Genomic DNA, 26,040 nt, shown 5'->3' with positions numbered 1-26,040 from the left:
GGGTTGGATATGAAGATTTTTTGACGCAGTAACTCCTTTCATGTTTTTACTCTAAGTTGTAGTAACGATGGGGATAGACAAACAAAGTCGAACGAGGGAGAAGTGTTTGTTTGTCTTTCATACAGGGCTACTGCTTTTTTTCGGAAAGCAGGCTTTTGCTCAGATAAGATATTCTATTCCAGAGGAGGTGAAAGAAGGATCTGCAGTTGGAAATGTTGCGAAGGATCTTGGCCTCGAAATCACCTCGTTAAGTGACCGACGGTTCCGTGTTGTGTCTGGATCAAAGGAGACATTTTTTGAGGTAAACCAGAACAATGGGGCTCTCTATGTCCATAAGAAAATCGACAGAGAGGAGCTCTGTAAGGGGAGTGGTGCATGTCTAATGGAGCTTAAAATCCTTGTTGAAACCCCGTTAGAAATGCACTACGTAGTTGTAGAAATTACTGATGTAAATGATCACTCTCCTAGTTTCCCTGAAAGAGAACAAATATTTGAAATAGGTGAACAAACATTACCCGGAAAGCGATTTCAATTGCACACTGCTCGTGACCCCGATGCTGGAATTAACTCTATTCGTACATACACTTTGACGTCTAATGAACATTTTGAAATAGATATCCGTCAAAGTGATGAGGATAAAATACCGTTTTTAGTGCTGAAGAAATCGTTAGACAGAGAACAAAAGGACAAACACACACTACTGGTTACAGCAGTTGATGGAGGCAAACCTCCAAGATCAGGGACACTAAATGTTTCCATTATTGTTCTCGATAGTAATGATAACCGTCCTATATTTAGCCAGGAGATTTATCAAATTGCAATAAAAGAAAATGTTCCAGTCGGTACTTCAATATTTCAAATGAATGCGACAGATCCCGATGAAGGCACCAATAGCGAAATTGAGTACAGCCTCGGAAAAACTCTGAAGAAAAAAGTCTATGACATTTTTGAATTGGACAAATTAACCGGAGAGATTAGAGTTAAAGGAGTAGTGGACTATGAAGAAAACGACGTTTATAAACTTGACATTGAGGCATCCGATAAAGGAACACCTCCACTGACAGGGGAGTGTAGAGTCATTATAAAGATAAAAGACGTTAATGATAATCCACCGGAAATAGAAGTGACATCACTGTCAAATACAGTGTCTGAAGACTCAAAGCCTGGCACAGTTATTTCACTACTTAGTGTGACGGATAAAGACTCCGGTGTCAATGGAAAAATAATATCGAGCATAACCTCAGACGTGCCTTTTGAGTTAAAGCCCTCCTATAAGGAGAACATTTATTCAGTTGTCACGAAGGGATTTTTGGATCGAGAGGAGGTGTCACATTATGAAATAACAATAAAAGCCACCGATTGTGGTGAACCTCCCTTATCGACTTTTAAAACCCTCAGTATTCAGATATCAGATGTAAATGACAACAGGCCACAATTTTCCCAAAATCCATTACAGTTTTATCTTGTAGAAAATAACGTTGCTGGAGCGTCGATATTCTCTGTAAGCGCAACGGATAAAGACTTGAACGACAATGCAGCTATTTCATATCATATAGTAAGAGAAGGGAGTCAGAAATATGTCTTTCCTAAATATAAATCCAGATAACGGACACATTTCAGCTCTAAAAGGTTTTGACTTTGAAACACTGAAAACTTTCCAGTTCCAAGTGGTTGCCACAGATTCTGGAACTCCGTCACTAAGCAGCAACGTCACAGTGAACGTGTTCATTCTGGATCAGAACGACAACGCTCCAGTCATCCTGTATCCAGTCAGCTCTAACGGTTCTGCTGAAGGTGTGGAGGAGATTCCCCGCAATGTGAACGCAGGACACTTGGTGACTAAAGTCAGAGCCTATGACGCTGATATAGGATATAACGGCTGGTTACTGTTTTCACTGCAGGAAGTTACTGACCACAGTCTCTTTGGTTTGGACCGCTATACAGGACAGATCAGAACACTTCGCTCATTCACAGAGACAGACGAGGCTGAGCATAAACTGGTCATACTGGTGAAAGACAATGGGAACGTTTCACTCTCAGCAACAGCTACTGTGCTTGTCAAAGTTGTGGAGCCCAAAGAGGCTTTTGCTGCTTCTGATGTTAAAAGTGCAACAAAGAATGAGGAGGAGAATAATGTGACTTTTTACCTGATGATAACTTTGGGCTCAGTTTCAACACTTTTTCTCATCAGTATCATCGTGCTGATTGCAATGCAGTGCTCCAAAACCACAGACTATACTTCTAAATATCTACAAGAGACTAATTATGATGGGACACTGTGTCACAGCATCCAGTACAGATCTGGAGACAAAACGGTACATGCTAGTAGGACCCAGAATGAGTATAGGATCTACTATAGTACCGGGCAGCCATGCGAATACACTAGTGCTCCCTGACAGGGGAGGGACATCTGGAGAGGTAAGAGCTTGAGAACTGTTGGATATATGATATCTATGTATGCATTATGTTCTGTCCTTGATTTGTGTTCAACTGCCTATTTTTTTTCTTCACGTGTCTAAAGACCCTTGTACAAAAAAAACCACCAAATAGCTCAAAACAAACTCGACCATATTACAACTCTGATTAAGTGATGCTTATTATTTGCATATTTACCCGTTAGTCTGACTTTAATTACAGATACTGTATTCACCAGACTGTGTTCACGGTTTCCAAAAGAAGATATGTAGGTATGCAAGTCAGAGCACCAAAAGCTTAGTTCCTTTCCTTTACTGTGTTGACAACGGCCAACTGCAGAGTTTTGGTTTTGTTCATATCTTCACCTACTAATTGTTTGTAATTTTCAAGCCTATGTAAGCTAAGAAATACCATACATTTCATGTCATCCATTTCAAAGACCACAATCTTTGCCTGATTATGACTGCTGTCCACTGTACAGAAATGCTTTGCCTTTACTAATGCCACCGAAAAAAAACCCGCAAGCATTGCAAACTATATTTGTGCAGTGTGTCTGTGATATTTATGTTAACATGCATCCAAATCATAAAATACAGCTAATGGAAAAGTTTAACTTCCTGGTGTTTCCATTGATACTTACGAGTCTGAGCATGAGACGGAACTCCTTTCGTTTAAAAAAGGCGAAACGCTTCGTACAGATCTATATCCATGTTGCTGAAACGCAATTGCTTTTTTAATCAAACAGAACAAATTGCAAAACGAAGTTATATTAAATAAACCTTATAAAAAGCATTACTTTTTGAAGCGTGTTAACTGCAGTATTTTGTAACAACTTAAACTAATGCACTTTTCTAAACCATCAAGAGGCATCACGTTATTTGCTAGACAAATCAGATGTTTAGTTGTTGAAATGTATTGGTACATACGTGTTCAATTTGATTGATGTATTTCTTTAATTTGAGTATACATAGCCTTGTACTTTCTCAATTAACTCTAGATGTCAGTGTTACAGTGGTAAACCAAAGGAAATCTCGTCCCTCCCCTCATAAAGCTTTAGTTTGCCCCCTGAAAAAAACGGAAAAGGCATTTGAATGGAGCTCGCCACCCGACGGAATTGTACTGTGCTATATGTAGATATGCACTCATAGCGGGTTTGATACAGACTTGTATTGCAGTTACGTTTTTGTGTATTAATGTGTTATTATATAACAATGGTGATCGAAAGTCCAACTCGAAGAAGGTTCTGCTCATGGATTGCTTTTCATTTGGCTCTACTGTTGTTCGTCGGAATACGGGCTTTGGCAGAAATAAGATACTCTATTCCAGAGGAGGTCAACGATGGAACTGCTGTTGGAAATGTTGCGAAGGATCTTGGCCTTGATATCAGCTCTTTGTTTGATAGAAGATTCCGCGTTGTTTCTGAATCTAAGGATGCATTTTTTGAGGTAAACCAGAACAATGGGGCTCTGTATGTCCATAAGAAAATCGACAGAGAGGAGCTCTGTCAGGGCAGTGGTGCCTGCCTAATGGAGCTAAAAGTGATAGTCGAAAACCCGTTGGAAATACACTACGTAATTGTAGAAATTACTGATGTAAATGATCACTCTCCTAGTTTTCCCGAAAAAGAACAAATATTTGAAATATTTGAACAAACATTACCCGGAAAGCGATTTCAATTGCACACTGCTCGTGACCCCGATGCTGGAATTAACTCTATTCGTACATACACTTTGACGTCTAATGAACATTTTGAAGTAGATATCCGTCAAAGTGATGAGGATAAAATACCGTTTTTAGTGCTGAAGAAATCGTTAGACAGAGAACAAAAGGACAAACACACACTACTGGTTACAGCAGTTGATGGAGGCAAACCTCCAAGATCAGGGACACTAAATGTTTCCATTATTGTTCTCGATAGTAATGATAACAGTCCTATATTTAGCCAGGAGATTTATCAAATAGAAATACAAGAAAATGTTCCAGTCGGTACTTCAATATTTCAAATGAATGCGACAGATCCCGATGAAGGCACCAATAGCGAAATTGAGTACAGCCTCGGAAAAACTCTGAAGAAAAAAGTTTATGATATTTTTGATTTGGACAAATTAACCGGAGAGATTAGAGTTAAAGGAGTAGTGGACTATGAAGAAAACGACGTTTATAAACTTGACATTGAGGCATCCGATAAAGGAACACCTCCACTGACAGGGGAGTGTAGAGTCATTATAAAGATAAAAGACGTTAATGATAATCCACCGGAAATAGAAGTGACATCACTGTCAAATACAGTGTCTGAAGACTCAAAACCTGGCACAATGATTTCTCTTATCAGTTTTAAGGATAAAGACTCCGGTGTCAATGGAAACATAATAACAAGCATAACCTCAGACGTGCCTTTTGAGTTAAAGCCCTCCTATAAGGAGAACATTTATTCAGTTGTCACGAAGGGATTTTTGGATCGAGAGGAGGTGTCACATTATGAAATAACAATAAAAGCCACCGATTGTGGTGAACCTCCCTTATCGACTTTTAAAACCCTCAGTATTCAGATATCAGATGTAAATGACAACAGTCCACATTTCGACCAAAATCCATTACAGTTTTATCTTGTAGAAAATAACGTTCCCAGAAATTTTATTTTTTCTGTAAGCGCAACAGACAATGATTTGAATGACAATGCAGCTATTTCATACCACATAGTTAGAGGAGGGAGTCAAAATGGCATAATGTCTTTCCTAAATATAAATTCTGATAATGGACACATTTCAGCACTAAAAAGTTTTGACTTTGAAACACTGAAGACTTTCCAGTTCCAAGTTGTTGTCACAGATTCTGGAACTCCGTCACTAAGCAGCAACGTCACAGTGAACGTGTTCATTCTGGATCAGAACGACAACGCTCCAGTCATCCTGTATCCAGTCAGCTCTAACGGTTCTGCTGAAGGTGTGGAGGAGATTCCCCGCAATGTGAACGCAGGACACTTGGTGACTAAAGTCAGAGCCTATGACGCTGATATAGGATATAACGGCTGGTTACTGTTTTCACTGCAGGAAGTTACTGACCACAGTCTCTTTGGTTTGGACCGCTATACAGGACAGATCAGAACACTTCGCTCATTCACAGAGACAGACGAGGCTGAGCATAAACTGGTCATACTGGTGAAAGACAATGGGAACGTTTCACTCTCAGCAACAGCTACTGTGCTTGTCAAAGTTGTGGAGCCCAAAGAGGCTTTTGCTGCTTCTGATGTTAAAAGTGCAACAAAGAATGAGGAGGAGAATAATGTGACTTTTTACCTGATGATAACTTTGGGCTCAGTTTCAACACTTTTTCTCATCAGTATCATCGTGCTGATTGCAATGCAGTGCTCCAAAACCACAGACTATACTTCTAAATATCTACAAGAGACTAATTATGATGGGACACTGTGTCACAGCATCCAGTACAGATCTGGAGACAAACGGTACATGCTAGTAGGACCCAGAATGAGTATAGGATCTACTATAGTCCCGGGCAGCCATGCAAATACACTAGTGCTCCCTGACAGGAGAGGGGCATCTGGAGAGGTAGGAAAACAAAGTTTTATACAATATTTTTTACAAGCATACACTTCTTTGTCTGTGCTTTGCTCAAAGTTTGCTTTTCATCAGGTCTCTAAAGCCTTTACCACAGAGAAAAGTATGAAATATCACTGGCACCAAACTCCAAAATCTCTTAAGTGTGTTGCTTTTTTTGCACAGATTATACTAGGTTTGTTTGAGTTAATAGTATGTTTTATTTCTCGTTTATCATACATAGTGCTTGTTGACATTGATAGGGATGTAAAAAGGCAAGTCAATGAAGAAAAATGTTGGATGTGGCAAGATAGCTCCGTCTATAACGGCCACTGTGCTCTCTACTCTCAGTGTTGTGTATCTTGTACATTTAAATACATATAATAACCATGATCGAAACTAACACATTTGGAATACATAAAACAAGAGTTAATTCTTTGTAAAAAGGACAGTATTTTCACTGACTATGACCGCTGTCCATGGTACTGAAATTACTACATTTTCTGGGTTCCAGCCCAAAATTGTAATTGTTATCTATTTTTGCACGTAGTGAGTTTTTGGAACTCACAACTCAGACCATTACAACTTCTAACCAATAACTGGCTGAAAGGTTTGAATATATGACAGGGTTTCTGTTGAGTTGTTTGGGCAGTATGCATGGACTTAGTTGTTTTAATACTGAACTACTTTTGTTATAGAGGGAAAGGATGTGCACTACTTGTGTTTGCTGTCCATGGTGCTGACACGCATGGACATGTCAAACAGTAATTCAATGTTAAAGAAACACAATACGTTTTATGTTTTAAGGTGAATGAATAAGCCTCCTAGTATGTGCATGGCACCTAAAAGAATGCATCACTTCAAACTTTGCATATGTGGTATGTAATATGTAGTAAAGTTTGTTCTTAGAAATTACCTCTGGGTGTCACTATTACATCGGGAAACCATAGACGACTTTGTCCCTCCCCTTTCAAGGCTTTTGTTTCCTGCTGAATAGAGCAAGTAAGGTGTTTGAATCAAGCACACCAGCCGACGAAATCACGCTTAGGATTTTGCAAATATGCGATATTCAGCGTGTTGGACATAAGTAACTGTTTGCTGAAGTAACCGGATCCTGTCTGCATATGTGTTGTTGGATAACGATGGGGACCGATACAAAATCTCGGACAAAGGACTGCTCCTGGTTTGCTTTTCATTTGGCTCTACTGCTGTTGTTCGGAAAACAGGCTTTGGGTCAGATAAGATACTCTATTCCAGAGGAGGTACAAGAGGGAACTGTTGTTGGAAATGTTGCGAAGGATCTTGGCCTTGAAATCACTTCTTTGATTGCTCGACGGTTCCGTGTTGTGTCTGGAAGCAAGGACGCTATTTTTGAAGTAAACCAGAATAATGGGGCTCTGTACGTCCACCAGCATATTGACAGAGAGGAGCTTTGTCAGGGCAGCGGTGCATGTCTAATGGAGCTTAAAATCCTTGTTGAGACCCCGTTGGAAATACACTACGTAATTGTAGAAATTATTGATGTAAATGATCACTCTCCTAGTTTCCCTGAAAGAGAACAACGATTTGAAATAGCTGAGCACACACTACCAGGAAGGAGATTTCAACTGCACACTGCTCGTGACCCCGATGCTGGAATTAACTCTATTCGTACATACACTTTGACGTCTAATGAACATTTTGAAGTAGATATCCGTCAAAGCGATGAGGATAAAATACCATTTTTAGTACTGAAGAAATCGTTAGACAGAGAACAAAAGGACAAACACACACTACTGGTTACAGCAGTTGATGGAGGCAAACCTCCAAGATCAGGGACACTAAATGTTTCCATTATGGTTCTCGATAGTAATGATAATCGTCCTATATTTAGTCAGGAGATTTATCAAATAGAAATACAAGAAAACGTTTTCATAGGCACTTCAATATTTCAAATGAATGCGACAGATCCCGATGAAGGCACTAATGGCATAGTTGAGTACAGCCTCGGAAAAACCTTGATACGGAAAGTTTATGATATTTTTGATTTGGACAAATTAACCGGAGAGATTAGAGTTACAGGAGTAGTGGACTATGAAGAAAACGACGTTTATAAACTAGATGTTGAGGCATCCGATAAAGCAACACTACCACTGACAGGGGAGTGTAGAGTCATTATAAAAATAATAGACGTCAACGACAATGCACCTGAAATAGAAGTGACATCACTGTCAAATACAGTGTCTGAAGATTTAAAGACGGGAACGGTTATTTCCCTCATCAGTGTGGCGGACGAAGACTCTGGTGCAAATGGCAAAATGATTACAAGCATAACCTCAGACGTGCCTTTTGAGTTAAAGCCCTCCTATAAGGAGAACATTTATTCAGTTGTCACGAAGGGATTTTTGGATCGAGAAGAGGTGTCACATTATGAAATAACAATAAAAGCCACCGATTGTGGTGAACCTCCCTTATCTACTGTTACAACTCTCAACATTCAGATATCAGATGTAAATGATAACAGTCCACATTTCGACCAAAATCCATTACAGTTTTATCTTGTAGAAAATAACGTTCCCGGAAATTTTATTTTTTCTGTAAGCGCAACAGACAATGATTTGAATGACAATGCAGCTATTTCATACCACATAGTTAGAGGAGGGAGTCAAAATGGCATAATGTCTTTCCTAAATATAAATTCTGATAATGGACACATTTCAGCACTAAAAAGTTTTGACTTTGAAACACTGAAAACTTTCCAGTTCCAAGTTGTTGCCACAGATTCTGGAACTCCGTCACTAAGCAGCAACGTCACAGTGAACGTGTTCATTTTGGATCAGAACGACAACGCTCCAGTCATCCTGTATCCAGTCAGCTCTAACGGTTCTGCTGAAGGTGTGGAGGAGATTCCCCGCAATGTGAACGCAGGACACTTGGTGACTAAAGTCAGAGCCTATGACGCTGATATAGGATATAACGGCTGGTTACTGTTTTCACTGCAGGAAGTTACTGACCACAGTCTCTTTGGTTTGGACCGCTATACAGGACAGATCAGAACACTTCGCTCATTCACAGAGACAGACGAGGCTGAGCATAAACTGGTCATACTGGTGAAAGACAATGGGAACGTTTCACTCTCAGCAACAGCTACTGTGCTTGTCAAAGTTGTGGAGCCCAAAGAGGCTTTTGCTGCTTCTGATGTTAAAAGTGCAACAAAGAATGAGGAGGAGAATAATGTGACTTTTTACCTGATGATAACTTTGGGCTCAGTTTCAACACTTTTTCTCATCAGTATCATCGTGCTGATTGCAATGCAGTGCTCCAAAACCACAGACTATACTTCTAAATATCTACAAGAGACTAATTATGATGGGACACTGTGTCACAGCATCCAGTACAGATCTGGAGACAAACGGTACATGCTAGTAGGACCCAGAATGAGTATAGGATCTACTATAGTCCCGGGCAGCCATGCGAATACACTAGTGCTCCCTGACAGGAGGTCCGCGATTGCAGAGGTAAGATATGTTTAAATATTTTTTATCATGCTGGTGTGCAGAAGCACATTAATAGAAACATAAAGGGCCTTAAATATCAGTGACAGTGAACACATTCTGAGTCACTAAGGTGGTTTAATAAATATCACCATACATACAAAAATATATTACTTACTACGCATTTGTTTCAGCTAGTTATGCTATAAGGTTTGTACACTTGTGTTTTAAATACTGTTTTGATTAAGTTGTAGAATTTCCCTTTCAAATATAAAATAAACTAAATTATTATACAACATCGTAATTAATCCATTTTTAATTGTGAGACTAACTGGCTTGTTGTCATGTGATATGGTCAGTGAATCGCCTCTTCGTGTACAGTGTTTGGTTGTAAGATTGTGTTGTATAAGTTTACTAAATCAATATGTGTGATAGAATCGCATGGTGGCACTAAACAACCAGAAATACGCATTACAGTATTTCACCATCCATGGGTCTCTGGGACTGCCTCTGAAGCATTCAGGGGGCAGACTATTTTCCTCCGAATGTAATTTTTTCCACCGATTTTGTCGTCCAGACAAACCGAGCGCATTATAAGACGGTGTTTTTTTGTTCTCAATTAATGGATATGTAAACAGTCTGTAGATCACTTGGTATTTACTGGATTTATCAACAGTCAATAAGCAATGGAACAAAGCGGAACGGACTCCTGGCGACAAGAAAGCAAATGGGTGGTCCTCGTGCTGGCTTTTAATTTGATTTTCGGCAATGCATCTGGACAGATAAGATATTCTATATCGGAAGAGATCAAAGAAGGGACTGCTGTTGGGAATATAGCAAAGGATCTGGGAATAGATTATAATATATTAAAAGCAAGGGGATTTCGTATCGTTTCTGGCTCCAGTGAACCCCATTTCCAGGTAAACCAAGATGATGGGATTTTATACGTAAATCGGAATATTGACCGTGAGGAAATATGCCAGCGGACCAATGTATGTTTGATAAACCTTAAATCCGTGCTAGAGAACCCACTGGAGATCCATTATGTCGCTGTGGAAGTGTTAGACGTAAATGACAATTCGCCTTCTTTCCCGGAGAACAACAAAAGGCTAGAGATTTCAGAGTCCACCTTACCGGGAACCAGATTTCAGTTGCATGCTGCTCTCGATCCAGATGGTGGTGTGAATTCCGTTCAACAGTATAGGCTAAGTCCTAATAATCATTTTCGTCTAGAAGTGAAAGATAGCGGGAAAGATGGCAAAGTGCCTGTTTTACAGATACAAAGCCCGTTAGACAGAGAGACCTCCAGCAACCACAAACTACTGCTCACAGCCCTGGATGGGGGTAAACCTCCTAAATCAGGGACCATGGAGATATCTGTAGACATATTAGATGTGAACGACAATGCGCCAGTTTTTACAAAAGATGTCTATTCTGCAGAGATAAACGAGGATTCGCCAATTGGAACAATAGTCATACGAGTAAATGCCACAGATATGGACGACGGATTAAATGGAGATGTTAGCTACTCTTTTGGTAATGTGAATAGTAAGGTGCGCGAACTGTTTGATGTCGACCCGAACACAGGTGAAATAACTGTGAAAGGACAATTAAACTATGAAGTGGATGACAGTTACGAGATTAATATCCAGGCATCTGACAGCGGTGCTGTTCCGTTTAGAACTGAAAAAAGCGTTACTGTAAATATTAAAGACATAAATGACAATGCACCTGTAATTGAGGTAACGTCACTGTCGAACACAATTTCAGAGGATTCCAGACCAGGAACAACGGTAGCACTTCTTAGCATTACCGATTCGGACTCTGGAGTAAACGGGAAAGTTATAAGCTTTGCAAAAAGCGATGTCCCTTTCACACTAACGCCATCAATACAGGACAACATGTACGCTGTCGTGACAAATTCGCAGCTTGACAGGGAAAATAAATCGATTTATGATGTAACAGTAATCGCAAAAGATGCAGGCGAACCAGCCTTAACGTCTGTAAAGACATTAAGAGTTGTTGTTTCTGACGTTAACGATAACAGCCCAGAGTTTTCAATAAGCCGATATAATTTTTATGTCACTGAAAATAACCCTCCCGGAATGTCGGTGTTTTATTTAACGGCGTCTGATCGTGACGAAGGAGATAATGCTCTTATTTCGTACAATATTCTAAGAGATGCAGTTTATTCTAATAAAGTGACATCATTTCTTAGCATAAACTCTGAAACTGGAGATATTTCGGCGCTAAAAAGTTTTGACTTTGAAACACTGAAAACTTTCCAGTTCCAAGTTGTTGCCACAGATTCTGGAACTCCGTCACTAAGCAGCAACGTCACAGTGAACGTGTTCATTCTGGATCAGAACGATAACGCTCCAGTCATCCTGTATCCAGTCAGCTCTAACGGTTCTGCTGAAGGTGTGGAGGAGATTCCCCGCAATGTGAACGCAGGACACTTGGTGACTAAAGTCAGAGCCTATGACGCTGATATAGGATATAACGGCTGGTTACTGTTTTCACTGCAGGAAGTTACTGACCACAGTCTCTTTGGTTTGGACCGCTATACAGGACAGATCAGAACACTTCGCTCATTCACAGAGACAGACGAGGCTGAACATAAACTGGTCATACTGGTGAAAGACAATGGGAACGTTTCACTCTCAGCAACAGCTACTGTGCTTGTCAAAGTTGTGGAGCCCAAAGAGGCTTTTGCTGCTTCTGATGTTAAAAGTGCAACAAAGAATGAGGAGGAGAATAATGTGACTTTTTACCTGATGATAACTTTGGGCTCAGTTTCAACACTTTTTCTCATCAGTATCATCGTGCTGATTGCAATGCAGTGCTCCAAAACCACAGACTATACTTCTAAATATCTACAAGAGACTAATTATGATGGGACACTCTGTCACAGCATCCAGTACAGATCTGGAGACAAACGGTACATGCTAGTAGGACCCAGAATGAGTATAGGATCTACTATAGTCCCGGGCAGCCATGGGAACACTCTGGTGATGCCTGACAGGAGAACAGCCACAGAGGTAAGACTTTAAAATGCAGCAAGTGTGGCGTTTTCTATTCAGATATACAGTATATCACATTGTTTGAGGTTTGTGGAATTTTGGTGTCTTATTCAGCACGTTCAAACTACCTTCAGACATGTTTGTCACACATGCTATTGTGTGCTCTGTTTTTAAAAGGACAGATATGAGTTCGTCAGCTTACTATAATTTTGGATTCAGCTTCCTGCTTCTGTTTTCAAGAGCTACTGTCTGATGCACAACTTTCTCTTAGCTCCTTTAATCCCTGGACTCTCTTATACACACTCATACACTAGTCATTGTGAACACTAGAGGTATTTCTATACAATTATCAGTCTTTCCAAGTGACAGAACCGAAAAAGCAAATCCCTTACATGATTCTCTTGTGCAATGAGCTTTTCCACCAACCATCTAAAATTGTATTAAAAATCAAAACATCACAGCATGTCTGCCTACACTGACATGCTCTTGGTTATTTGTGTTGGTAGTATTTATAATCATTCTGCAAAAGGCATTCATAATTTAGAACACAAATAATGTGGTTAAGACAGAAAAAAGCCCGATAGTCTGCTTGGAATCGCTATCCATGGTGCTGAAATGCATTGACTTCACTATTTTCCAGCAAGAATATGAGCAAAGCTATAAAAAAAACATACAATTGGGTTAGTAGTTTTTTTCTGACACTTCATGTATGTTCCAAGTTAGCTATTTGATTATTTCTGAATATGGAATTTCACTAATTCATACTTTTTTCTGTGTGGCAGAGAAAAAAAATAACTACATAGCCTACATAGCTCTATGCCCTGTCCATAGCATTAAGCGTTTGTGATCATATTCGTTGTCCGCAACCTTCTTTATCTCCGTTTTTGTTGTATCTCCAAGTGGATTTTCTGACCAAAGTATATACCCTGGAATGCCATTTCAACGACTTTAAATGGTTTAAAAATGTTGCCCTCTTGGTGTCACTGTTACACCAATAAGGCCATAAAGGACTCAGCTCCTCCCCGAAGAAAGCTTTTGTTTGGAACAAACAGCAGAGGATACATTAGATGTAAGGGTGCGAGCTGGATGAGATGGTGTGGTGCGCTTTCTAAACATGGAGAACTAAACGTACGGGTACATTTGATTTGATTTGCAGCAGAAACTGGCTCCTGTGTGTGTATTTTCTGTTGGACAACGATGGGGAGTAAAAGACGATCTCGCTCATGTGACTATTGTTGGTTTGCTTTTCGTTTTTCCTTACTGCTGATTTTCGGAAAGCAGGCTCTGGCTGAATTGAGATACTCTATTCCAGAGGAGATGAAAGAAGGAACCGTTGTTGGAAATGTTGCTAAGGATCTTGGTCTGGACAAAACCTCTTTAATTGATCGACGATTTCGTGTTGTGTCAGGATCCAAGGACGCTTTTTTCGAGGTAAATCCGGACAATGGTGCCTTACAGGTCCGTAAAAAGATCGACAGAGAGGAGCTGTGTCACGGTAGTGGTGCATGTCTAATGGAGCTGAAAATCCTTGTTGAAGACCCTTTGGAAATGCACCATGTTATTGTAGAAATTACCGATGTAAATGATCATTCCCCCAGTTTTTCTGAAAAGGAACAGCAATTTCAAATAGCAGAACATACAGCTCCGGGAACGCGATTCGATCTGCACGCAGCCCGTGATCCGGATGCTGGAAGTAATTCTATTCATACATATACATTAACATCAAATGATCACTTTGAAATAGATGTTAGTCAAAGCGATGAGGACAAAATACCATTTTTAGTGCTGAAAAAGTCCTTAGACAGAGAACAAAAGAATAAACACGTGCTATTTGTTACAGCAGTTGATGGAGGTAAACCTCACAGATCAGGGACACTAAATGTTTCCATTATTGTTCTTGATATTAATGATAATCGTCCAATGTTTAGTCAGGATACTTACCAAATAGAAATATATGAAAACGTCCCAGTTGGTACTACTGTTACAAGAGTGAATGCAACAGATCCAGATGAAGGGACCAATGGAGAAATAGAGTACAGCCTTAGCAAAACATTAGCACGTAAAATCTACGAGATATTTGAATTAGATAGTTTAAGTGGACAACTTAAATTGAAAGGGACGTTGGATTTTGAGGAATCAGAGATTTATAAACTAGATATCCAGGCATCGGACAAGGGGACGCCTCCATTAATGAGCAGGTGTAAAGTGATAATAAAGATAAAAGACGTTAATGATAATCCACCGGAAATAGAAGTGACATCACTGTCAAATACAGTGTCTGAAGACTCAAAACCTGGCACAGTTATTTCACTTATTAGTGTGACGGATAAAGACTCCGGTGTCAATGGAAAAATTATAGCACGCATTACGGAGGAAGTGCCTTTCGAGTTAAAGCCCTCCTATAAGGAGAACATTTATTCAGTTGTCACGAAGGGATTTTTGGATCGAGAGGAGGTGTCACATTATGAAATAACAATAAAAGCCACCGATTGTGGTGAACCTCCCTTATCGACTTTTAAAACTCTCAACATTCAGATATCAGATGTAAATGACAACAGTCCACATTTCTCCCAAAATCCAATAAATTTTTATCTTGTAGAAAATAACGTTGCTGGAACATCAATGTTCTCTGTAAGTGCAACTGACTACGATGTCAATGAGAATGCATTGATTTCATATCATATTGCCAGAGAAAATGATCTAACATATTTCCTAAATATAAATTCAGATAACGGACACATTTCAGCACTAAAAAGTTTTGACTTTGAAACAATGAAAACTTTCCAGTTCCAAGTTGTTGCCACAGATTCTGGAACTCCGTCATTAAGCAGCAACGTCACAGTGAACGTGTTCATTCTGGATCAGAACGACAACGCTCCAGTCATCCTGTATCCAGTCAGCTCTAACAGTTCTGCTGAAGGTGTGGAGGAGATTCCCCGCAATGTGAACGCAGGACACTTGGTGACTAAAGTCAGAGCCTATGACGCTGATATAGGATATAACGGCTGGTTACTGTTTTCACTGCAGGAAGTTACTGACCACAGTCTCTTTGGTTTGGACCGCTATACAGGACAGATCAGAACACTTCGCTCATTCACAGAGACAGACGAGGCTGAGCATAAACTGGTCATACTGGTGAAAGACAATGGGAACGTTTCACTCTCAGCAACAGCTACTGTGCTTGTCAAAGTTGTGGAGCCCAAAGAGGCTTTTGCTGCTTCTGATGTTAAACGTGCAACAAAGAATGAGGAGGAGAATAATGTGACTTTTTACCTGATGATAACTTTGGGCTCAGTTTCAACACTTTTTCTCATCAGTATCATCGTGCTGATTGCAATGCAGTGCTCCAAAACCACAGACTATACTTCTAAATATCTACAAGAGACTAATTATGATGGGACACTGTGTCACAGCATCCAGTACAGATCTGGAGACAAACGGTACATGCTAGTAGGACCCAGAATGAGTATAGGATCTACTATAGTCCCGGGCAGCCATGCGAATACACTAGTGCTCCCTGACAGGAGAGGGGCATCTGGAGAGGTAAGAGTTTAATGTAGCAAGTGTTGTGTTTTTTTGTTCGGATGCGTATCCCATTACTTGAGGTTCATGGACTTGTTGTCTTATTCAGCTCGTTTAAATGCCTACATAAATGTATGAGACAGATATTATTGTGTTTTCTGTTTCCAAAAGAAACAATGTGAGTTTGTATGCTTATTATAATGCTGGCCTCAGCTTCCTGTTTCTGTTTGTAAAAGCTTTTGTCTGATGCACAACTTTCTCATTATGAACACCAGAGGTGTTTCTGAAATAAATTATCCTTCTTTCCCAGTGAGAAAATAAACAGAGTAAATGCGTTAGTTAATGGTAGCCTCATTTTGGGAACATGTGAGCAAAGAGCTTTACCACCAACCATCTAAAATTGTAATACAATTCTGAACAATGCCTGCTTACACTAATATCATGTTAGTTTTATGTTCGCAGTATTTGTCACGATTGTTCAAAATGTATAATAATAGAGACAAATAATAATTATGCTTGGAATCGCTATCCATGGTGCTAAAACACATTGACTTTATTTTTCTGTACTATGTGCAATCAGGAATATAAGCAAACAAAAAACAAAAACAAAAAAACAATAACATATAAACATTTTTATTCTTTCTGAGCATGGCATTTCACTAATTCATACTGTTAGCTTTGTCTGTGTGTAGCAGAGAGAGCAAATAAGTATATAGCTCTAAGGATAGAACCCATCCATTGAATTGCACGTTTGGGATCATGTTGTAATTCCACAACCTGCTTTATCGCCTCTTCTGTTTAAACATCTTAAGGTGACTTTTCTGATTAAACTATACAGGTATTGCCATTTTAAGGACTTTAAATCGTCTAAAATGCTGCCCTCTTGGTGTCACTGTTACATCAAAAAGCCCATAAAAGACTCAGTCCCTCCCATAAGAAAGCTTTTGTTTGGTATACACAGCAGAGGATACATCTGATTTGAGCGTGCGAGTTGGTTGAGACGGTGTTTTTCGTTTTCTAAACAAACAATACTAACTGGGCTGAACTGTTGGACAACGATGGGGAGTAAAAGACGATCTCGCTCAAGTGACTATTGTTGGTTTGCTATTCGTTTTTCCTTACTGCTGATTTTCGGAAAGCAGGCTCTGGCTGAATTGAGATACTCTATTCCAGAGGAGATGAAAGAAGGAACCGTTGTTGGAAATGTTGCTAGGGATCTTGGTCTGGACAAAACCTCTTTAATTGATCGACGATTTCGTGTTGTGTCAGGATCCAAGGACGCTTTTTTCGAGGTAAATCCGGACAATGGTGCCTTACAGGTCCGTAAAAAGATCGACAGAGAGGAGCTGTGTCACGGTAGTGGTGCATGTCTAATGGAGCTGAAAATCCTCGTTGAAGACCCTTTGGAAATACACTATGTAGTTGTAGAAATTACGGATGTAAATGATCATTCTCCCAGTTTTTCTGAAAAGGAACAGCAATTTCAAATAGCAGAACATACAGCTCCGGGAACGCGATTCGATCTGCACGCAGCCCGTGATCCGGATGCTGGAAGTAATTCTATTCGTACATATACATTAACATCAAATGATCACTTTGAAATAGATGTTAGTCAAAGCGATGAGGACAAAATACCATTTTTAGTGCTGAAAAAGTCCTTAGACAGAGAACAAAAGAATAAACACGTGCTATTTGTTACAGCAGTTGATGGAGGTAAACCTCACAGATCAGGGACACTAAATGTTTCCATTATTGTTCTTGATATTAATGATAATCGTCCAATGTTTAGTCAGGATACTTACCAAATAGAAATATATGAAAATGTCCCAGTTGGTACTACTGTTACAAGAGTGAATGCAACAGATCCAGATGAAGGGACCAATGGAGAAATAGAGTACAGCCTTAGCAAAACATTAGCACGTAAAATCTACGAGATATTTGAATTAGATAGTTTAAGTGGACAACTTAAATTGAAAGGGACGTTGGATTTTGAGGAATCAGAGATTTATAAACTAGATATCCAGGCATCGGACAAGGGGACGCCTCCATTAATGAGCAGGTGTAAAGTGATAATAAAGATAAAAGACGTTAATGATAATCCACCGGAAATTGAAGTGACATCACTGTCAAATACAGTGTCTGAAGAATCAAAACCTGGCACAGTTATTTCACTTATTAGTGTGACGGATAAAGACTCCGGTGTCAATGGAAAAATTATATCACGCATTACGGAGGAAGTGCCATTTGAGTTAAAGCCTTCTTTTAAGGAAAACACATATTCAGTTGTCACGAAGGGATTTTTGGATCGAGAGGAGGTGTCACATTATGAAATAACAATAAAAGCCACCGATTGTGGTGAAACTCCCTTATCGACTTTTAAAACTCTCAACATTCAGATATCAGATGTAAATGATAACAGTCCACATTTTTCTCAAAATCCAATACAGTTTTATCTTGTAGAAAATAACGTTGCTGGAGGGTCGATATTCTCTGTAAGTGCAAAGGACAACGATGCGAATGACAATGCAGCTATTTCATATCATATTGCTAGAGAGAATGATTTAACAACCTTCCTAAATGTAAATTCAGATAATGGACACATCACCGCGCTGAAGAGTTTTGACTTTGAAACACTGAAAACTTTCCAGTTCCAAGTTGTTGCCACAGATTCTGGAACTCCGTCACTAAGCAGTAACGTCACAGTGAACGTGTTCATTCTGGATCAGAACGACAACGCTCCAGTCATCCTGTATCCAGTCAGCTCTAACAGTTCTGCTGAAGGTGTAGAGGAGATTCCCCGCAATGTGAACGCAGGACACTTGGTGACTAAAGTCAGAGCCTATGACGCTGATATAGGATATAACGGCTGGTTACTGTTTTCACTGCAGGAAGTTACTGACCACAGTCTCTTTGGTTTGGACCGCTATACAGGACAGATCAGAACACTTCGCTCATTCACAGAGACAGACGAGGCTGAACATAAACTGGTCATACTGGTGAAAGACAATGGGAACGTTTCACTCTCAGCAACAGCTACTGTGCTTGTCAAAGTTGTGGAGCCCAAAGAGGCTTTTGCTGCTTCTGATGTTAAAAGTGCAACAAAGAATGAGGAGGAGAATAATGTGACTTTTTACCTGATGATAACTTTGGGCTCAGTTTCAACACTTTTTCTCATCAGTATCATCGTGCTGATTGCAATGCAGTGCTCCAAAACCACAGACTATACTTCTAAATATCTACAAGAGACTAATTATGATGGGACACTGTGTCACAGCATCCAGTACAGATCTGGAGACAAACGGTACATGCTAGTAGGACCCAGAATGAGTATAGGATCTACTATAGTCCCGGGCAGCCATGCAAATACACTAGTGCTCCCTGACAGGAGAGGGACATCTGAAGAGGTAAGACATTTTAAAATGGTTTACATGGCTCCAAACTTTGGTTTGCGTTTAATTCTAAATGTCTCTTTATTATACACTTTATATATATATATATATATATATATATATATATGTATATATATTTGTACAAGTACCTCAGCTATATATATATATATATATATATATATATATATATATATATATAGCTGAGGTACTTGTACAAATACATATTTCTTGTTTTGTGAGATGTGTTTTTTGAGTTTGGGGAATTACTCAACAGGCGAGTCTGAGTGATAATATCGCTATCCATTGTGCTGAAACCGCTGTCGGTGTATTTTATAAAGGCACAATTATGTACACTGTATCTTTCTTACAGACCTCGCCAGTATTGTTTTAAAAGAGCTACACTTTAAAATGTGTTATGTTTGTGTAGAAACAAACCGAGTGGAAAGTGATCACATGGTGTCAGTATGTTAGCAGAAAAGAGATTAAAGACAAGCCTTTTGTCAAAAAGATGGTTCCTCCCCTTGTGGGATGGGTTTTCGCATTTCAGTACTGGACGCATCCTGTACTCTCACAGCGAATATTCAGCATCTGTGATTTTGATTATACACTGGAAAGTGTACATATTATTTTAGGTACATCTATTTTTCTTTTGATGAAGGAGTCGTTATTCTGAATCATCGGGATACATTTTTAATTTCTAGTTATGGAGCAGAAAGGACGGGGAACATCGAGAGCGCAATGGCGGTGGATCGCTTTCATTGTTTCAGTAATTTTGATGTGGAGCAGAGCTTCGGCGCAGTTAAGATATTCCATCGCTGAGGAAGTTGAAGAAGGAACTGTTGTTGGGAATATAGCGAAGGATTTGGGATTGGAGAAGAACACATTGAAAGAGAGAGAATGCCGCATTGTTGAGGGTTCAACAGAGTCATTTTTTCATGTAAACCAGAACGACGGGTTATTGTATGTTGACCGAATAATTGACAGGGAGAAGGTTTGTGAGCGGAGTAGTGTGTGCTTGATCAACTTAAAAACTGTGCTGGAAAACCCTCTAGAAATTCATTATGTGACTGTAGAGGTGCTGGATGTCAACGACCACTCTCCTACCTTTTCAACGAAAGAGTCACGTCTCGAAATTTCAGAGTCAGTTTTACCAGGTTTGCGCCTCCAGCTGCAAGCAGCACACGACCCTGATGTTGGTCAGTTTTCAATCCAGGAGTATAAACTAGGTCCTAGTGATCATTTTCGTTTAGAAGTCAAAGATCGTGGAAAAGATGGAAAGATACCGGTTTTAGTTTTACTGAAGACGCTGGATAGGGAAACAAAGGCAAATCACAAATTGCTTCTTACAGCTATTGATGGAGGGAAACCAAGTAAATCTGGAAGAGCGGAAATTACAGTTGACGTTTTAGACGTCAATGACAATATGCCGGTATTCAACGAAGACACGTACTCTGTACGTTTGGATGAGAATGCTCCCATTGGCACAACAATTATAAAAGTAAATGCTTCTGATTTAGATAAAGGATCTAATGGCGAGATTATGTATTCATTAGGGAAAAATGTGAACAGCAGAATACGTGAACTTTTTCGTGTAGATCCGACTACAGGTGAAATTATTGTTCAAGATCTGATAGACTTTGAATTAGAGGAAAGTTATGAAATTGATATACAGGCGTCTGATAAAGGATCAGCTCCTTTGAGGACAGACAAAAGTGTATTGGTGAATATTGTTGATATGAATGATAACGCCCCTCATATAGAGGTTACATCATTTTCAAGGACAATACCAGAGGATGCAAGACTGGGAACCACTGTGGCATTAATCAGTGTTCTTGATAAAGACTCTGGTCTTAACGGGAAATTGATTTGCTCCTTTAGTAAAGATGTTCCTTTCATAATATCACCTTCAACACAAGACAACATGTATTCTATAGTCACAAAATCGCCATTGGATAGAGAAAAGCAGTCCATATATGATGTTACAATTGTTGCCAAAGACGCAGGTGTTCCTTCGTTGTCTTCTGAAAAAGGCATTAGTATTGTTGTATCAGACGTGAATGATAACAGTCCCGAGTTTTTAGCCAGCCCTTACACATATTATGTTATGGAGAACAACTCTCCAGGAGCTTCAGTGTTTTCTGTGAGGGCATCAGACCACGACGAGGGTGATAATTCTCGTATTTTATATCATATTTTGAGAGCTGGAAAAGAGAATAACAAACTCCAATCATTCAGTCTTAACATAAATTCTGAAACTGGAGATATTATGGCGCTGAAAAGTTTTGACTTTGAAACACTGAAAACTTTCCAGTTCCAAGTTGTTGCCACAGATTCTGGAACTCCGTCATTAAGCAGCAACGTCACAGTGAACGTGTTCATTCTGGATCAGAACGACAACGCTCCAGTCATCCTGTATCCAGTCAGCTCTAACGGTTCTGCTGAAGGTGTGGAGGAGATTCCCCGCAATGTGAATGCAGGACACTTGGTGACTAAAGTCAGAGCCTATGACGCTGATATAGGATATAACGGCTGGTTACTGTTTTCACTGCAGGAAGTTACTGACCACAGTCTCTTTGGTTTGGACCGCTATACAGGACAGATCAGAACACTTCGCTCATTCACAGAGACAGACGAGGCTGAGCATAAACTGGTCATACTGGTGAAAGACAATGGGAACGTTTCACTCTCAGCAACAGCTACTGTGCTTGTCAAAGTTGTGGAGCCCAAAGAGGCTTTTGCTGCTTCTGATGTTAAAAGTGCAACAAAGAATGAGGAGGAGAATAATGTGACTTTTTACCTGATAATAACTTTGGGCTCAGTTTCAACACTTTTTCTCATCAGTATCATCGTGCTGATTGCAATGCAGTGCTCCAAAACCACAGACTATACTTCTAAATATCTACAAGAGACTAATTATGATGGGACACTGTGTCACAGCATCCAGTACAGATCTGGAGACAAACGGTACATGCTAGTAGGACCCAGAATGAGTATAGGATCTACTATAGTCCCGGGGAGCCATGCGAATACACTAGTGCTCCCTGACAGGAGAGGGACATCTGGAGAGGTAAGACATGAAAAACGTTTTATACAATATGTTTACAAGCATATCATTCTGTGTTTTTGCTTTGCTTAAAGTTTGCTTCTCATTGTGTCTTCAACGCATTTTGCACGATGTACTGAGAAAAGTACAAAATATAAGTTGCAATACACTCAAATATTTCTCTTCATACTCTGGAGAGGTGAGTAAATAGTTATATTGCATATACATGCTAATTTAAGGATCACCTTTGTCATCAACGTCCTCAATCATGGTGCTGAAAATGGATTCAGCCCACATGAGGAACTTTTTTAGTCAAAACAATTGAACACATACAGTGACATTTAGTAGTAATCAGTATAACGTGATGAAGTGCATTATTGCAGACATTCACAGGGTGGCAGTACCTTATCAGTATAAAGCCTTATAGCGTCTCAGCGCAGGATACACTTGAGTCCGCCCCTACTACGGTCAGACTGGTTAGACAACATTTAGCTGGTAGACTTGGATTAGGCCTCCGTGACTGTTTTTTTGTAAAATACATTTAAGGAGACATAAACATAGTTCGTGCTCTGATGGAAACGCAAATATAGATAACCGGCAATGTTGGAAGCGTTTGGATTTGTACTTTTACCTCAAAACATGAAACAAAGAGGACAGGAGGCATGGCGACAGCGACCGAATTTAATCGCCGTTTTGTTTTTGCTTTTATTTTTCAGAGTAGCCTCAGCACAGTTGAGATACTCTATAGCTGAAGAGCTCAAAGAGGGAAGTTTTGTTGGAAATATAGCTAAAGATTTGGGAATTGACCTGAATTTAATGAAGCAGAGGGGATTTCGTATTATGTCCGGCTCGACTGAACCTCTTTTCAAGGTAAATGAGAATGACGGGATCCTTTATGCGAACCATAAAATAGACCGGGAGGAAGTATGTAAGGAGAGCAGTGTATGTTTAATTAACCTTAAAACTGTTCTCGAAAACCCACTAGAAGTTCATTATGTCACCGTGGAGATAACAGATTTAAACGACCACTCTCCCACATTTCCAGAGAAAACAAAGAGGCTAGAGATCTCAGAGTCTGCGTTGCCAGGGGCACGATATCAGTTGCAAAATGCACACGACCCGGATGGTGGAACAAACTCCGTCCAACAGTATAAAATCAGTCAGAATGATCATTTTCGTTTAGAGATTAAGGACCGCGGCAGAGATGGTAAAACTCCAATTTTACAATTACAGAGGCAGCTTGACAGAGAGGCCAAACGTAGTCATAAATTGGTGTTGACTGCTATAGATGGCGGAAATCCCACAAAAACAGGCACAGTTGAAATATACATAGATGTTCTAGATGTTAATGACAATATGCCAGTCTTCACCAAAGACACATATTCCGCCGTGCTACAAGAGAACGCCCCAGCTGGCACAACAGTCATCCAAGTTAACGCAACAGATCTGGACGACGGTCCCAATGGGGAAGTGGTTTATTCATTCGGCAGTGATGTAAAAGGTAAAATTCGAGAGCTGTTTGATATCGATTCTGTTACTGGGGAGATAATTGTGAAAGGTCGTGTAGACTTTGAGGAACAGGACAGCTATGACATTGATATACAGGCATCTGACAAGGGAAGCATTCCATTCAGAACAGATAAAAGTGTCATCATTAAAATTGGAGATACGAACGATAATCCTCCTGAAATAGAAGTGGCATCGTTGTCAAGTGCAGTTTCAGAGGACTCTAGACCCGGAACAACCGTAGCGCTTATCAGCATTACTGATTTAGACTCTGCATTGAATGGCAAAATAATCAGCTATGTAGCCGAAGACAGCCCGTTTACATTAACCCCTTCAATACAAGATAACATGTTCGCTGTTGTCACTAAGTCACATCTTGACAGGGAACAGCAATCAAGATATGATATTACAATAATCGCTAAAGACGCAGGTGAACCAGCCTTAACATCCGAAAAGACTATAAGTGTGTTTGTATCAGATACTAATGACAATAGTCCCATGTTTTCTGTGAGCCCCTATAGTTTTTACATCATCGAAAATAACCTCCCAGGGGCCTCTTTGTTTTCTGTAAGAGCCTCTGATCGTGACGAGGGAGATAATGCGCTTATTTCATATCATATTCTCAGGAATGCAGATTATGAAAATAAAGTCACATCATTTCTTAACATCAACTCTGAAACTGGAGATATTTTGGGACTAAAAAGTTTTGACTTTGAAACACTGAAGACTTTCCAGTTCCAAGTTGTTGCCACAGATTCTGGAACTCCGTCACTAAGTAGCAACGTCACAGTGAACGTGTTCATTCTGGATCAGAACGACAACGCTCCAGTCATCCTGTATCCAGTCAGCTCTAACGGTTCTGCTGAAGGTGTGGAGGAGATTCCCCGCAATGTGAACGCAGGACACTTGGTGACTAAAGTCAGAGCCTATGACGCTGATATAGGATATAACGGCTGGTTACTGTTTTCACTGCAGGAAGTTACTGACCACAGTCTCTTTGGTTTGGACCGCTATACAGGACAGATCAGAACACTTCGCTCATTCACAGAGACAGACGAGGCTGAGCATAAACTGGTCATACTGGTGAAAGACAATGGGAACGTTTCACTCTCAGCAACAGCTACTGTGCTTGTCAAAGTTGTGGAGCCCAAAGAGGCTTTTGCTGCTTCTGATGTTAAAAGTGCAACAAAGAATGAGGAGGAGAATAATGTGACTTTTTACCTGATGATAACTTTGGGCTCAGTTTCAACACTTTTTCTCATCAGTATCATCGTGCTGATTGCAATGCAGTGCTCCAAAACCACAGACTATACTTCTAAATATCTACAAGAGACTAATTATGATGGGACACTGTGTCACAGCATCCAGTACAGATCTGGAGACAAACGGTACATGCTAGTAGGACCCAGAATGAGTATAGGATCTACTATAGTCCCGGGCAGCCATGCAAATACTCTTATGGTCCCAGACAGGAGGCCTGCGTCTGAAGAGGTAAGATCAATAGTTTGTTCGTTCTGTCCTATAATGTTTTAGAGCTCATTTTGTGTGAATAACATTAGCTCCGATTTATGAATTATCATGTAATACTGTAGCTTGTTGTGTTCCTGGTTTGTATTTGGGGGATCGAATTGATTGATGTCCAAGGTTATGAAGCAGGAGTAATTTCTACATGGCAAACACTCCGGTACGGTTAATGGGAAGAGAATGTTTTCATAAGTATGTTTACAGTGGCAATCTACGCGATCTTCATGTGGTGTACGTCTAATGCGCTCGTGGTTTAGCTGAGTGCAGGCTGTCTCTGTCCGTGGTGCTGAACCATTCTTAAGCAAGTCCCTCTTTTTTGGCACAAGCGACACTCATTTGAGGCATGGCAATAATCGGTAATATAATGTAAAGTAAGAGTTATGTCTCCATGCACTATACATACATATACTATACATACTTAATTGAAGGCGGCATCTTTGCCTGAACTTATCCCAACTTGGCTTTATAAGTGGGAATATGGCAGACCGCTTGTCTTCATTGTTAAAAACTCTTTTTCGTGCAAAGTCCACTTTTTAATACATTGTTGCTATTATTTTAAATACAATACTGCACTCTGATTCTCTATCACTT

The 26,040-nt window shown here is 39.9% G+C and overlaps 4 protein-coding genes and 4 pseudogenes across 4 annotated transcripts; all 8 read left to right on the top strand.

The window, feature by feature from the left end:
- The first annotated feature begins 67 nt into the window (after positions 1-67).
- LOC144524950 (protocadherin alpha-3-like) lies at positions 68-2,396 on the top strand. The gene is given in 2 exon segments (XM_078261445.1): positions 68-1,558; positions 1,560-2,396. Coding segments are annotated over 2 exon segments (2,328 nt in total).
- A 1,212-nt stretch (positions 2,397-3,608) lies between these two features.
- On the top strand, positions 3,609-6,788 carry LOC144524949 (protocadherin alpha-3-like). Its single transcript, XM_078261444.1, has 2 exons — positions 3,609-5,981; positions 6,777-6,788. The coding sequence occupies exons 1-2, from the start codon at positions 3,609-3,611 to the stop codon at positions 6,786-6,788; spliced, it is 2,385 nt and encodes a 794-aa protein (XP_078117570.1).
- Positions 6,789-7,111: 323 nt separating this feature from the next.
- LOC144524948 (protocadherin alpha-8 pseudogene) lies at positions 7,112-9,481 on the top strand (annotated as a pseudogene).
- Positions 9,482-10,128: 647 nt separating this feature from the next.
- Positions 10,129-12,495, top strand: LOC144524947 (protocadherin alpha-3 pseudogene; annotated as a pseudogene).
- Positions 12,496-13,662: 1,167 nt separating this feature from the next.
- Positions 13,663-16,020, top strand: LOC144524946 (protocadherin alpha-8 pseudogene; annotated as a pseudogene).
- Positions 16,021-17,045: 1,025 nt separating this feature from the next.
- LOC144524945 (protocadherin alpha-8 pseudogene) lies at positions 17,046-19,660 on the top strand (annotated as a pseudogene).
- A 419-nt stretch (positions 19,661-20,079) lies between these two features.
- LOC144524944 (protocadherin alpha-8-like) lies at positions 20,080-22,559 on the top strand. Its single transcript, XM_078261443.1, has 2 exons — positions 20,080-22,443; positions 22,515-22,559. Exons 1-2 carry the CDS (start codon positions 20,080-20,082, stop codon positions 22,557-22,559), a joined length of 2,409 nt encoding a protein of 802 aa, XP_078117569.1.
- Positions 22,560-23,058: 499 nt separating this feature from the next.
- On the top strand, positions 23,059-25,458 carry LOC144524943 (protocadherin alpha-3-like). Its single transcript, XM_078261441.1, has one exon. It carries the CDS (start codon positions 23,059-23,061, stop codon positions 25,456-25,458), a length of 2,400 nt encoding a protein of 799 aa, XP_078117567.1.
- Positions 25,459-26,040: the final 582 nt, after the last annotated feature.

The sequence above is a fragment of the Sander vitreus genome, chromosome 10 (assembly GCF_031162955.1).
Source record: "Sander vitreus isolate 19-12246 chromosome 10, sanVit1, whole genome shotgun sequence".
Lineage (NCBI taxonomy): Eukaryota > Metazoa > Chordata > Actinopteri > Perciformes > Percidae > Sander > Sander vitreus.
Note: the sequence above shows the minus strand (reverse complement) of the source record. Positions and strands in the feature narration are given on the sequence as shown.

What these genes read in the sequence shown, in the direction of transcription:
- LOC144524943 (XM_078261441.1), top strand. Translation starts at nt 23,059, where the DNA reads ATGAAACAAAGAGGACAGGAGGCATGGCGACAGCGACCGAATTTAATC.
- LOC144524949 (XM_078261444.1), top strand. Translation starts at nt 3,609, where the DNA reads ATGTGTTATTATATAACAATGGTGATCGAAAGTCCAACTCGAAGAAGG.
- LOC144524944 (XM_078261443.1), top strand. Translation starts at nt 20,080, where the DNA reads ATGGAGCAGAAAGGACGGGGAACATCGAGAGCGCAATGGCGGTGGATC. An exon ending in GGAGAGGGACATCTGGAGAG is followed by an intron (nt 22,444 to 22,514) that starts GTAAGACATGAA and finishes CTTTGCTTAAAG; the next exon opens with TTTGCTTCTCATTGTGTCTT.